At 40.5% G+C, this 14,994-nt stretch overlaps 1 protein-coding gene across 3 annotated transcripts; it reads left to right on the forward strand.

Annotated features, from left to right (window-relative positions):
* The first annotated feature begins 1,213 nt into the window (after positions 1-1,213).
* lhx6 (LIM homeobox 6) lies at positions 1,214-14,829 on the forward strand. Of its 3 annotated transcripts, XR_004659958.1 has the most exons (10): positions 1,216-1,732; positions 2,641-2,712; positions 3,003-3,185; positions 4,979-5,100; positions 11,582-11,802; positions 12,084-12,184; positions 12,449-12,544; positions 12,838-13,012; positions 13,103-13,721; positions 14,443-14,827. XR_004659958.1 is itself a non-coding variant. In XM_034896750.1 (9 exons), exons 1-9 carry the CDS (start codon positions 1,655-1,657, stop codon positions 13,180-13,182), a joined length of 1,128 nt encoding a protein of 375 aa, XP_034752641.1. In that variant the 5' UTR covers positions 1,216-1,654; the 3' UTR covers positions 13,183-14,828. The 3 variants fall into 3 exon arrangements, 1 of the variants encoding a protein (XP_034752641.1); XR_004659959.1 differs by having other exon boundaries at positions 1,214-1,732; positions 12,858-13,012; positions 13,103-14,829; XM_034896750.1 differs by having other exon boundaries at positions 13,103-14,828.
* Positions 14,830-14,994: the final 165 nt, after the last annotated feature.

Below are 14,994 nucleotides of genomic sequence, written 5' to 3' on the forward strand. Positions count from 1 at the left end.
AGAAATAGAAATTATTAATTTCATCTAAAGAGTGAAACACAGAATTTTAAACCGGTATCTTAAAGTAATGAATACATGGTAGAAATGCATGGCTGAAAGCATTGCAGTAGGGGTAGAAGCTGCTGACATGGTTAACTAAAAGTGGCCTGGTGGATGAACGGTTGAAACATTTCGCTTCACTCCAAGTAGTACAACTTGTAAACAAACCAACCTTAATATTGACAGTTCAAGTGCATGAAAAAAATGACAATATCCACTTGTAGCCTATATATTGAGTAGTGCACATTGGGAACTGATAAAAAGGGTCCATGAGATCATCTGACAGGACTGTGGGAGGGACCTCTGACCACAAAGGTTGGGAGCCACTGATCTACATGATAAAACCAAATCTAAAGGCCATTTTCAAAATTGTTTTATTTGTTGAGGTTATAGGCCATAGTCTAAAAATCATTGTGGAAACAGAAAGTCTAATAAAAGCTATGGATCGAAATGCAACCCTGACGTTTTCTATTGCCATTGTTTATCTGTTAATCTAGATTTGTTGTGGGGGCTTTTTCTGCCCTGCAAATAATTGTTAACCATACATTTACTTAAGTGTTCACTTTAATTATTCACAACACACGGAATTTAAATATTTGGAAATAATGTTATATAAGCATTTTAATATGAAAACAAAGCCTTAAATCACATGGATAATGGACGTTAAAATACGTGGGAGCGAGGAACATTTAACAACATCATCAATCATTAATTAACTTATTTTTTACACTATGGAATTTGAATAAATGAATAATGATCATGTTTTAATGCATTTTGAGACATTATTTTTCTGTTCTAGTGTAGATACTTAGCCTGAATACAACCCAACATATGTGTATATATGTAGACGCGGTCTATTTATATGCCCGGGTATGTATGTTAATTATTGCGTACAGTCAGCTCTAGTTGTATATTTCTAGTAGCAAATAAATGATAATTATAAAAATAACTATAATTTAAAATGGGATTTTTTTTCTCTTTGGCTGCTGCTATAAATGTCTGAGATATCAAACATGGCAGAGAGAGTTTGAGTAAGTTTCTGTCAGAACTGTTCCAAAGTGTGTCCACCCTTCTCACGCATATGGACCTCTTTCTTCACCCTCCCCCTACTTTAACTACGAGGCAGGCCAGAGAGCTGCACAAACTTTCACTACAGCTCTGCAAATACCCTCTGGTTCTCTGCGCTCCCGTCGACTTTGCAGCCCTGCAGTCTCTACTGCACTTTTGAAGCCTTTGGAGTAAAAGTTGCCAGCCCCTCAATTTGATTCACTTCCTGTAGTCAGACTCCTTCCCAAAAGTGGAGAGAGAGGGGGAAACGGGGAAAGGAAGAACTCTTTCTGTTTTAAATAATGTTTTCTGAGGAGCAGCAGCCAACTCCTCTCCTCTGCATAACTTCTGCAGTTTGTGCCAGTGGCAGTCAGATCGTCGCGCACAGCAGCGTTTTAAAGAGAGAAAGCCTTTTGCGTTAAAAACAACACAGTGCGCCGGTTATTACACCCGAAACCACGCATGGTTTAACACGGATGGTACAGGTTTTGACGCCCATCGCCGAGTCTTCTCCTGATTCCACGCACCGAGTTTGGAGACACTGTACGCTGTGAGACTTCAAGGGTTCATGTACTGGAAAAATGAAGTTTTGTCCCCTCTTTCAGAGGGAAATAAGATTCTGTCCGAAGGAATTCCCACGAAACAGGTATACACTTTGGACACTGCTGGGCTTTATCTTTGTGCGTAAAAGGTTCAAATTGGAGAGGTAGCCCACTTATGCACTGTGTGGGCCTTCACTGCTTGGTTTCGACTAAATTACCTTGTCATCTGATGGCATATACAAGTCGCGATAGGCTGTGTGGTGTTGTAAGCCTCAATGTGAAATCAATTTGGATTTATCAAACTGTTTATCTTATTTCTTGAACGCTGCGTGGATCTATCTGCTGTTGCAAAAACGTGTTTATTTGCAGCCCGCCGCATCGTGTGTGACTTTTGTTGTGTCTCTCTGTGATGTCACAAGAATCACTGCCTGTGTAGCCTACTGAGATCAGCTGCACGCGCCAGCCGCTGTAAAGAGGCACGCGCCTCTCTGTTATGAATAGCGTGATTTGCGGTCCGCGAGCCTCTCGAGCGCTGCCAATTCGCCCGAGAAGAATTGGATTTTAATTACAGCCATTAAAAATCAAATTTGCAATTCTTTGGGTGACCCGTTGCCTTTCTCTGATTGACAGTTGAAATTGACACACCGGGTCCCTCTTACCCACAGCGTTTCATGCTATTTGTAATTACAGGTAGTCTCCCCTCCCCCCCGCCCCCGACTCCCCCTCCCTCCACTCTCGTGTCCTGGATTGCGAAGAAAATACTATTATTCTGAGAGACACGGGTTAAGGGCAGGGAAAAATCAATCCAAATTGAAATAGCTTCATTAAAATGTGCCTTTTGTTGCGGGGGCCCTTTTAACAGTTTTATCCGGGGTTTATTGTCAGGACCACTTTATATAGCATAGGAGTAGCCTTGAAGAGCTGTCTGCAAATGTCTCCCGAGGATTTCTCAGCTGACGAGGACACGGGGAAAGTGATGAAGACCTGCCGTTTACTGAACGTTGTCTTATAGGTGATCTCCGCCGAGCATCATAGTACACCGGGAGCCTCGCGCTGCAGTGTGGACTCTAAACACGCGCCAATGGTGAGAGCTTCATTACCCAGGCTATTTATGCTTTAAAAAAATGTATGGATAATTCAGTGCGTGTATTTTTTGCGCTGTAGTTGACCCTTGGCCCGAGCGCATCCACTGCACGTGGAATTTTATAGTTAGGATTCAAGCAAACAGGCTACATATTTGTACATGGGTGAATTAGTGGCGCATGTATAGTCTATAGACTACAACATAAACCAAACAAAAAACTGTGGACATCTGCAGACTGGCACTGTGGGGATCGTTGTGTGTTACTGAGCTGTGCTGATGCCCTCTTGCAGTCTCACTCGGACGGAGAGTCCCAGCGGTCGAACATGGAGCGGGAGGACACGCGCTCGTCCCCCAGCACTCCGTCCACCCCCTCCGTGTGCTCGCCGACCTCCACCTCCAGCTCGGTGCCGTCCACCGGGAAGAACGTGTGCGCCAGCTGCGGTCAGGAGATCCTGGACAGATACCTGCTGAAGGTGAGAGGCCACACGGCTGAAACTGCCCGTCTGGTCAGAGAGAAAAAAACTTTTCTTCTGGGGGCTTCTTGTTGATTTGTTTAGCCTTCTCTCTCATAACGCTAAAATTCAAATTAACAGCTAATAATAGCGTGTCTGCACAAGACGAGCAGGAGGCTGCCATGTTGACCCGGGTCCTGTTTTGGCAACTGGAATGTTCTGGAATGAACAGAAGGCCTGGACAACTGTCGGCATTATTACTCTAGAATTTACACTAAATAAAACTAACTATCAATATCGACAGAACGTGCCCTATATGTCGCCTATCTGGCACAAATGATACCCTGTTATTTTAGTATTTTGGTGCAACACCAACGTACAGAACCCATTAACCATACACAAAACGTGTAGCCTGTCTAAATTGAACCGCTGCAACGTAACATTTCGGGAATGAAAGGTAAAGCAACAGACACACAGGGATCCAACGTTTAGATTTGGTTCTGTTTCACGGCCTCTCTGTCAGTAGTACGCCGTGTCTCGTCGCGTGCGCCCGCGCGTTTCCAACCAAAACAGTCTTCTCTCGCGCGCAACTGGGTGTTTGTCAGAGTTCACTTCTGTAGCTGTGTAGCCAACAAGTCTAGGCCTGTTAGGACACAATCGTTATTTGGTTTTTAAACGTTGTACAAAAGGACTGAAAAACACACTTGAAAAATTAAAAACATTTTTGAAAACGAATTGTGTAGATAAATAACCATAGTAGCATACATATGTAATCTAATCTTCTACTATAATACATTAAAAGCTGTCGTGTGCAGCATTTTATTTGGTCTACTGTAAATTTCTGTCTTGTGTAGGCTAAATATCGTGCCTATGTTTCTGCGGGCCAGTTACATATTTCACACTGCCGATGCAAATACATTAATGTAGCCCATATAAATCGTTTTCTAATGATTAAAAAAAAGCATAGCCTACAGTAGTTACAATAAATGATTCTTTTTTAAATAAAAATTTGCAATGGCAAAAATATGTATTCTAAAATGAACATGATTGCATTTAGAACTTTTCTAACAGCTTATTCTAGCATATTTATTATCTCTCTCGCCAAAATAATTCGGCGAATTTGGGATTTTACAATTTTGTAAATGAAATGCTGCTGTTTAGCCACTGGGATGGTTGTGTGTGAACCTTCAAAATAATTGTAATCATTTTTTCAGTCGTCATTACAGATCAGGCCATTTGTCTTTTGGATTTAAGATATCATAATTGCTATTGAATGAAAATATTACACTCAGTGCAAGAAAATGTTAGCTAGGGCCTAAGCAGGATGCTTAAGGTTCGATGTGTTTCTATAATAAAAATGCATGCCCTTCAGAAATTAATATTAGTCCACTTGGCACTACTTAGGCCTAGTAAAAGGAACTACAGTACATTTAAATGTAAATTATTTAATTTCTAAGCAAAATACAGTAGGATCTAGTCTGGTGCTACAGACTCACTAAAAGTCCCTAATTGAATATTAAAAACATGATATCAACATAAACTCATTATTGAGCATCACTGTTAGAAATGCAACTTTTATAGAAATAATTTGCTGATTTTAACAATTAATATATTTAAATATTACATCAATATAAGCTTAACTGGCATATAGAAATATTGAATAGGACATCATAGTAATGTGACATGAAATGTATATAGAGACAAATTTGATATCTATAAAGTTGTTACTCAACACCATGGACACACTTTAAGTCCTTAATGCAGTGATCCATCATGCAGGCTATGTGTTTGACATGAGTGTTGTCTCTTTGCAGGTGAACAACCTGATCTGGCACGTGCGCTGTCTGGAGTGTTCTGTCTGCAGAACGTCGCTACGTCAGCACAACAGCTGCTACATCAAAAACAAAGAGATCTTCTGTAAAATGGATTATTTCAGGTAGGGTAAGTTTATGACCGTGTTTTCAAAATACCACGTCTGCTCTGCCAACACAGACCTCTCTCTCTCTCTCTCTCTCTCTCTCTCTCTCTCTCTCTCTCTCTCTCTCTCTCTCTCTCTCTCTCTCCCTCTATCTTCCTTTGAGATGGATGCGGGTTGCCTCACGTGTTCTTGAAAGACCTTTTCAAAAACTTCTCCAAGTCTGTAACAAAATAAAAGTGTAACTGAAAGATCCACAACTTTGTTATGGCTATCCAAACCATAACCCTTCCAGTAGCAACAAAAATAAAATCAATAATATCTAGCCTGCTTTATTTTTTTTAAAGCAAAGGGAGGTTGTAGGCTGTGTTTTGGGGGAGGATGTTTTTTTGTCCACGTTTTTTCAACTTCAAACTTGCTATTTTTGGGTGCTGCATGAACCCGTTTTTTTTATTTTCATGCCACATACATTGAGTGATATTGGAAAAAAATGAGATAAATATTCATACACATATAAAAAATATTATTATTACAATACACACACACACACACACACACACACACACAGAGCCAAAAGGTGCTGCTAGTAGTAAAGATTTGAAGGAACGGGTAATTTGGTAAATGGTCGTTGTTAGAGAGAGCAAAACAGAGAGAAAGAGAGAGCAAGAGAGCGAGAGAGAGGGAGAGAGAGAGAGAGAGAGAGAGAGAGAGACTATGGTGATTTATTGTAATTTCTGGATGAATTTATCAGTTGCATCCATTCAATACACACTGTAGTTTTGTTTGCGTGTTTGTTGACTGATGTTATTTCTCATAGATTCTTTATTCACTTTTTGGACTACATTTGTGTGGATTTGTGTGTGTGTGTGTGTTTGTGTGTGTGTGTGTGTGTGTGTGTGTGTGTGTGTGGTATCTGAGGTTAAATGGGGTTCACACCATTAACAGCATATTAAGTAGTAAAATTGGGCTGTAGCTTGTAGCTGGTCGATATATAGAAGGCCTGTGGACACATATGCATCGTGCACATCAGTTTGTGTGACTGCTCGGAGCTGTGAGTGAGCTTTGGTGTTTGTCTGATTGAAACCTGACACCATGCTACCACTCTGAGGTTTATAATCACCAGCAATTAGTTGTCCTCCACCCCAGACCCCCAGGCCTCCAGACCAGCAATTAGACCGCCCCAAGTGTCTGGTCAGCATGTTTCTGTTCTGAATGTGACTCCTATCCAAACTAAAAACACACACACACACACACACACACACACACACACACACGCAAACACACACACACACACACGCAAACACACACACAGATATCTGCACAATTACACATGGACACACACTTCAATATGAAAACATGAATATGAAACATTTAATAGCAAAAATGCACTTTAGACATTGGCTCCTTTTACAACTCTAAAGAACGTACACACACTGACACACATGCACACTGACACAGCAACACACACATAAACATACACTGATATCTCTGTTTATTTATGCATGTCCAGCAGTTGCCAGTGATTTTGCTATTTTTTTCACAAAACTGAGTATTTTGTGTTTTCTCTGCCACATCATGATAATATTTTACCTGACCCGTCTCCATTTAAATGCTCCTTCATCATTCACCTCTCTCACCCTTAACGCTGCCCTCTGGACTCTGAGCCAGTATTAAACACCAAGAGAGGATTTAAAATATGTCCGAGCACTAGAAAATGGTAATCAGTGGTACAGATGTGGCTGTCACCATCATATGTTATGCTCTGAGAAATTCTACACTCTGATTATATGAAATTGATAGCAATAAATGAGTTCCCACTAGTTGTTTACCTGCCAGGATAACAGTTTAAAAATAAAACTACAAGTACATTTTGCAGTGACTACAAAACAGAACCATGCTACTGACCTGACCTTTCTGACCTGTTTCCTATAATTTAAAAATCAATTGTAATGCTCCATCATCTTAGTAATTTTGATGTGTTATGCATGCCACACAAATGAGCCTGTATCTTAATCCCAATGGAGCCTAACACCAGATAAATTAGACCTGCTAAACTAGCCTGGATCAGCAGCGTTACAGTTACTGCAATCTGAGCCTCTGAGTCCAGTGCATCCATGTGATTTTGCAACATTACATTCTAATCACATATTTAAATCTATAATTTATTAATTTGATCACAGGGTTAAGAAAGCTAAGCACACATTTTGCTTGTAGACTAAGGTTTAAATTAAGGTTTAACAACTTGTAATAACTGTTACACAGTTTGACAAAGTCGCCTTCAATTAATTTTTTTTTAGCAAAAAGCTGTTAGACATTTTGCCAACAAAAGCTGTATCGTCTTTTCAATACGGTTACAATATCTGGAGAAAAATACTTGTAGATTAGATCAGATTTCCTTGATCACACTGGAAAACGATGAATGATCTTGCAGTGAAGCTTTGCTGCAGAACGGGCCTGTACAATGGTTACCTCTGTAAATATAAACTGTAACCTGGGTTTAGGCCAGATTTTAACTGGGCTAAACACCACTGGGAGTCCAGATTCTTTGGGCTGGATTCAAACCTCTGGAGATATTTCCTCATCTGTGTCAGCCTCTCATCTGGCTTTGGACTGACAGCTGCTTTAATGGGGCGTAATAGCAGGAAATAAGAGTGGGGTTCCCTCCATATACGTGTGTGTGTGTGTGTGTGTGGGGGGGGGTCGGGATAGAGGGTGCAGGACAGAGCCCATGCTGTGCCTCTCAAACCCATGTCAGGCCTACAGAGCTTTCTCTCACACATACACACACGTGCACACGCATGCATACACACACACACACACACACACACACACACACACACACAAACACAAACACACACACACACACAAAGGCAAACCACTTCTTTATCAGCCTCCCCTCTTGACCCCCCTCGTCTCCCTGCAACCCCTCCCTCGCCTCACTCCGTAGAAACATCATCCTCGTCTTTGAGCTGCAGGCCACACAGGAAGTTACATTGCTGCACTAATCAGAGGCACACTGGGATACTGACAGTGTAACCAGAGTACATGTACTGTATGTATGTAGGGAACTTTGTGGGTGAGATGTGTGTGTGTGTGTGTGTGTGTGTGTGTGTGCGTGTGTTTGTGTGTGTGTGTGTGTGTGTGTGTGTGTGTGTGTGTGCGCGCGTGTGTGTGTGTGTGCGCGCGCGTGTGTGTGTGCGTGCGTGTGTGTTTATTATTCATCAACCCACCTCTGGTTAGCTGATTAGGTCTCCATAGCAACAAAGACGATTAACCGGTACAGAGAAAGTGATTTGAGTTTTAATAAGAACTGAATGGATTGTAATTATAATAAGACATCTGTCACACAATGCTACACATTTAAATAAAGACTGCTCAGTCAAAGCAATGACATAGATTCTTCATTTTGTAAAGCAGATTACAAAGAAAACTGTTACTGCAGTCTTAGAGATTTTTAAAAAAATGATGTTGTGCAGGGTAAATATGCTAAAGCCTAGTAATGTGTTAAATCTGTTAAAAGATGTTGTCTATAAAGTACTTAGATCACTTCCTCATCGTAGATCCCCATGCAAGCAGCCTAACATGAAGCTGCGTTGTAAACCGCACAATCAAGCAAGAACTCTCTCAGGACAAATCTAATAGAGGTTAGAGTATTCTTATAGCGCATCAGAAATAATCAAAAAAATGTGTGCCTCCTCAAGCCCTCAGTCCTCAGCTCTTTAACAGCAGGTGAATTACTGTAGAAAAAAAAAAAGAAGAAGAAAAAAAGCAGTACAGATTAGATGAAAGAAGGGGAGAAAATAGGAGAGGTCTGGGGGAAAAGGGAGTTTGTGGTGTACCATTTTCCCTTTTGTGAGTGATACAAGGGGATGTGAGGATTGACATCGCTCCAAAATAATCACCAGGATTTTGGTACAAAGATAAAATAAGATACAAAAAAGGAAGGGAGGGGTCTGAGGAGATAAAGATGGAGCAGAAGGAGAGGGTTAAACAAGGGATGATTTGTAACTTTTTTGGTTTCTGTCAGAGCATACAACTGAAACACTGTCAGGCTAGATTAGCCATTAGCAATGTTCCACAATGTTTTCATCTTTTACTGTAGAAATGGCCTGGAATTCTCCATAACAATCTGAAGTGATGCATACACATAATTCAGTAAGCCGCGGAGTCCATTTGATTCCGGAATGGCATTATTGGGTTATAAGATATAAATGGTTAAGTTGCACATGACCGTGACAACTTAAGCCCTCTGTAAGTGCTATGCCAGCTAATTTTCTTTCAAGGCCACCACAAACACTTGTGGTCTCACAGTTCTAATGCTAAACTGACTTTGTTATGTTTTGCATGATTTTGTTATGAGGAATGCCAGGCCAGCGACTGCAGATGCTCCTTTTTTTTTTAGACATTGTTGCCTTACTTGACAGTGATACCAAAAATTAGGAGGGCAGACAGACACATGCAGAATAAGACAGATAAGAGACAGATCCTCAAACAGCATGCATTTAATGATGACCTATTGATATTGATGTGATAACTATTCTTTACCGTACTACATTCAGAAAAAATAAAACTTCAGGCCAACAAGCTCATGTACATGAGGAGGGGTACGAGTTTGTGAGATGTCAGGGCTATAGTGTGCTTTCATCCCAGATAGAGTGGACTTGAGTGCACTGATACACTGCCAATCCCACTCACTTGGCAACCATCATGCTCTCAATCCCACCCTGCTCTCTCCCTCTGCCATCGACGCTCTTTACTATTTTCCTCAGCCACTTACTTCCTCTCCCCGTGTCTATTCTTTTCATCCTGCCCTCACCAGTTCTTGCATCCTTCATACATTTCAACTATCGATGGCTCTCTGAATTTGGCTTATGATGAAATAGTAAAAACGTTGAGTTGGCCATCAACTTTTGATATGTGCTAATGCCTGTTTTACAAAACAATCCCATCAATATGGAAATGTTATTAATTTGACCTAAAATAAAGTTTTGCCTTTATGCTTTGTGACCCCTGTTTTACCCTTGAGGTAGAACCTTCTCTCGGGCTGCTTCTAAATCCTTCCTCCTCCACCAGAATTGGCAGCTGCTAACCCTAACAATGGATCTTCATCTCAAAGTGTTTTATACCCATCAAAGTCACAACGTTCTCTCTGAATGAGGAGCTTAACGTCTTTTGGTTCTGGTCTAAAACAGGCAATTTGTCTAATATTCCAGTAGTATTAAAGTGGAGTTCTTTTGGATAGGAGAAGGCTGAACAAATCCCACTAATGTATCTACTAACTGTAGCTATTCTTCTCTGCCACAGACCTCAACTGTTGTACTTAAACTATTATAAACACATTATGAGCCACACCGTTTCACTAAGTGACATGACACGATTGACTGCACTGGTTTATTTAAAGTCAATTCTACACTGTCCTGCTGCTGTAAAAACTCGCTAAAACATCAAATGGTTATTATTTATATATGTGTGTACATATACATATCCGCAGCTGCAAATAGTCCCCAACAATTGAATTCTTCACTCTTGTTTGAATTTTTTCAAAAAATGACAGTGCCCAGCTGTTGTAGGTAACTATTCAGGCTTTAAAAAAAGAAATATATATATATGTACAGTATCTAATCTTAAATCTAGAGCAGTTTTCTTGGTCTCTGTCCTTATGTTTTCCCACACTTGTATTTGTCTCATTCTATCTTCAATCACATTTATGTCAAATATTTCAAAAGACAAAATTACGTTTTTTTTAAATATTTACTGTACATTTTGTTTTGAGCTCATGAGGAATTATTTTAAAGCATTTGCTGACTTAACAATTTATGTTCACTTAACTCGCTCCGTGCCTAGCCTCTCTCTTCCCATAACCTTCTGTCCATTTCTCGGTCATCCACCCACCCATTCAGAACAGTAAAGTCAGGTGGTTTAGGTTTATGTGCCGCCTGACCTCACTGTTGCTATCAGTTACAGCGGGGCGATCTAGAGTGATGTCATATATAAGTCTTTCTTCATCTTCCTCTGCGTAAATCCACCCTGGTTTACATGTGTGTTAGTTTGTTCCCTTGTGTGTGCGCGATTCTGTGTTTGTGTGTGTGCACGTGTACATGTCAGGGCCTTCATGCCTCAGCCAGGAAATTGCAGGTGTTGGTTTGTTTGCATTCAAAGCTCAGCTTGCAGCCGCAGTCAGGAGCCTTTTCTGAAGGCCACATCCTCCTCCAAGGGTTCTTCCTTAAACCTATTCAGTTCTGCCAAAATTTCAAGTTTAAAAACACATATTTTCAACTTCAGCTCCCTCAACATATTCTCAAAGAAAAGAATGTCTGTGCATGTTTCATTCATTATGTTTAATAATGTGTGTACTATATTGGGCCTCGAGATTAGATTTAAAAGATCACCTACCGCTACAATTTTCTCTACCTAAATGTTGCTTTTACCTCATCAATGAACCCCTAATTCCTCATTCTGTTTCTCCTCCTTTGCCTCTGCTCTCTTTTTCTCTCTCTCACAGTAGGTTTGGTACTAAGTGTGCCCGCTGTGGGCGGCAGATATACGCCAGTGACTGGGTGCGCCGTGCAAGGGGAAACGCATACCACTTGGCGTGTTTTGCGTGCTACTCGTGTAAGAGGCAGTTGTCCACGGGAGAGGAGTTTGGCTTGGTGGAGGAAAAAGTCCTGTGTAGGATCCATTACGACACCATGGTGGAGAACCTCAAACGAGCGGCTGAAAGTGGTGAGTAGTGGTTAAATGGTTCTCTGTGGCTGTCCAGATGTTTGCTCAAGAGTCCTCCCAAAACTGACCTTGTGAGCAAAATCATGACTCCACAATTCACCTTTGTATTATTGATTATTTCTTATATCATTGATGATGTAATACGTCTGGCCTGCATCTTTCTGACTTCTCAGTGGTCATGTTACAAGAGCTCCAGACCCTCAAATTTGGGTCCTCAAATTTTAAATTGTTATTCAACACGTTTGTCTGTTATCTCACATGTCAGTCATTGTGTTTTTCAGGCAATGGTATCACATTAGAAGGAGCAGTTCCAACAGAACAGGACAGTCAGCCCAAACCGGCCAAAAGGGCACGGACATCCTTCACTGCTGAACAGCTACAGGTCAGACACACACACACACACACACACACACACACACACACTCACCCCTCCTTCCTTTCTGTCCTCTCTGTTTTGCAGGAGGTGACTTTGTATCCAAATTACCTGTCTGATTACTTTCTTATAGATTTTTATAAACTACTAAGAATCTCTAAACCCATCATCCAAACCAATCAATAAAATATTTGTATATGTTTGGTGATAATGATCTCTGTATAGATTTGAGCCGCCTTTGATTTCATGCTATTGTTTTGTCTCAATATGCAGATCATGCAGGCTCAGTTTGCCCAGGACAACAATCCAGATGCCCAGACACTACAGAAACTAGCCGACATGACAGGCCTCAGCAGGAGAGTTATACAGGTCAGTACACAGAAATCCACTTTCTTCTGGTATTAATGAATCTACTTATGTTACGGTAAGGTTGTTATTGAAATAATTCCTCAACACCTACAACTTGATTTAGCCACACAATGACTAAAATAAATTAAACTAACAATATATCATAGTAAAATGTTCAGGTATGCACATAAATATATTTTCATTGTTTTGTCTGTCATTTCTCATTTTTATAAAACATCCATTTGAAATCACTCAACATATTGCAATTTTAAGAATATAGCAACATGATGTCTGGTTACATTGCGTCTTCATAGGTGTGGTTTCAAAACTGCAGAGCAAGACACAAAAAGCACACGCCCCAGCACAGTGGGGCTCCTCCAGGTCATCCCCAGTCCAGGATACCCTCGTCCCTGCCCGATGAGCTGCATTACTCCCCCTTTGGCAGTCCTGAGCGGGCGCGCATGGTGGCCCTTCACGGGTATATCGACAGTAAGTTGTAGTTACCTTTTGTGCACTGAATAGTTAATTATAGTAAGTACTCTTTGATTCAGTATTTCTGTATTTTTGTGTTCTCCCCAGGTCATCCCTTCTCCATGCTGACCTCTCAGAGTCACCCTCACCAGGCCATGTCGTTGCCCCAGCTTCCCCTCAGCCGCTAGTGCTCCACCACGTTGACCCTTAAGACCCTTAAACCTCCGGATCCTAACCCTTAATCTCCTATCACTGCCGTCTGCAGAGCTGACCCGGAGGTCTCACAGGAGTCAACTTGGAGAACAGACACATCTTACAGGATCCACGCCCACTCGGAAAGAGAAATGGAAGAATGAGGAAACAACTAAAAAAAAACATCTGTCATTATGTTTTTTCTTTTTTTCTGAGGACAGGAATATCCCACCTGCTGCCACTCTGTCAAGATGATCGTGAAGCATTTATCATTAGCGGCAACTCACTGACTGTATTTTACACCACCTAAAAGGTCCCATTTTGCTTCACATGTACAGCATCCCCCCCTCTACCAAGCCATCCTCTGACTTGAAGGAGGAAGGGAGTTTTAAAGGGATGAAACTTAGAAAGGAAGCAGGACTGAAGACTCTTGAGTGCTGTCAGAATACCGAAGATAAACAACGAGGGGGACACTTAAGGGGGAACTATGATTGTGGCCCGACGGTCCCGGCACACACAGTAGACCACATTAGAGGTAAGACTCCCCACCCTTTTCTCTCCAAGCAACCATGAAGGAAACATAATGTAAATGAAATAAGTTAACTGTTGAATTGTTTTTTTTACGAATGGCATTACAAAAACAATAACATCCTAGTTACAGTTTTGGTTAACTTTCCACTGAAATGTAGGTCTAGAATTAGATCTTTGTTAAAAATTTAAAATATTGTGTGCCTTATCTTTTCAATTATAAAAAAAACTTGAATCAGCAAAATAAAAATTCCTGCTTGTAATTTGTCCCTAAACTATTTTTTTTTTTTAGAAGGATTTTAAATCTTACATTGGTAGAAAATCAGCATCTTAGCGTTTTATCACAAAGAAAACCACAAAGCACAATGTCTGGGCTGGTGTGTAATTAAATTCTGGCTGTAACATTAGAAGCTAACAGATTTTAGGTCGCCACAATCCTGTTCCATTTCTTTACAAGGAAGTCTGAGATGAGCACACTAATCAAAGTACAGATCCCTATAAAATCTGTCACAAGATACATAACAAGTGTATTGTCATTTTTAATTTATAATTGCTGAGGTTGCTTGTTTAGCCTCTGTGTGTGTGTGTCTTTCACACAAGGAGGGAAATGGAGTGTTGGTGTCTTGGTACATTACGGACAATATGAAACAGACTGGTGTTGTATATAGTAAGGTGTAAGTGTGTGTGTGTGTGTGTGTGTGTGTGTGTGTGTGTGTGTGTGTTGGCAGGGGTAGAGAGGTTGCATCTGTATTTTATGCCATGGCCATTGTATGAAGAACAGGATCCAACAAGACCTCAATGTCCTTGTATTTATTGAGATGGTAAATCCCTGTAAAGCACTTTTTCCCTCTGAAATTGTTTTGTTTTGCAAAAAAACATAAAATGAAATCAAACAAAAAAGTTTATCTGATAGACTGTGCATCATAAATGTTTTGTGTACTAAAATGCAATAAAATAGAATGTGATATTTTTGTGGGTTTGGATCATTTGTGAGGATAAATTAATGACACATTAACTCACTTTTATTTTTGTCACACAAAGCAAAGGACATTCAGCACCAAGGTTAAATTAGGCAAAACTGGATAGGGATTTTCAAATGACAAATGTACAAATAAAATAAATAAATATGAAGTAATTGTATGTTCTACGTGTTTTGTAATCATGCATGATGTTTGATCCTTTAATTCTTATTTTTGTGGATAGTGTACATTGTGTGTGTGTTTTCTGAGCGTGTGTTTGCCATGAAGCAAGAATGGTGCATCATGGGAGAGATTGTCTTT

Source organism: Etheostoma cragini, chromosome 16 (assembly GCF_013103735.1).
Source record: "Etheostoma cragini isolate CJK2018 chromosome 16, CSU_Ecrag_1.0, whole genome shotgun sequence".
In the NCBI taxonomy this organism is placed as follows: domain Eukaryota; kingdom Metazoa; phylum Chordata; class Actinopteri; order Perciformes; family Percidae; genus Etheostoma; species Etheostoma cragini.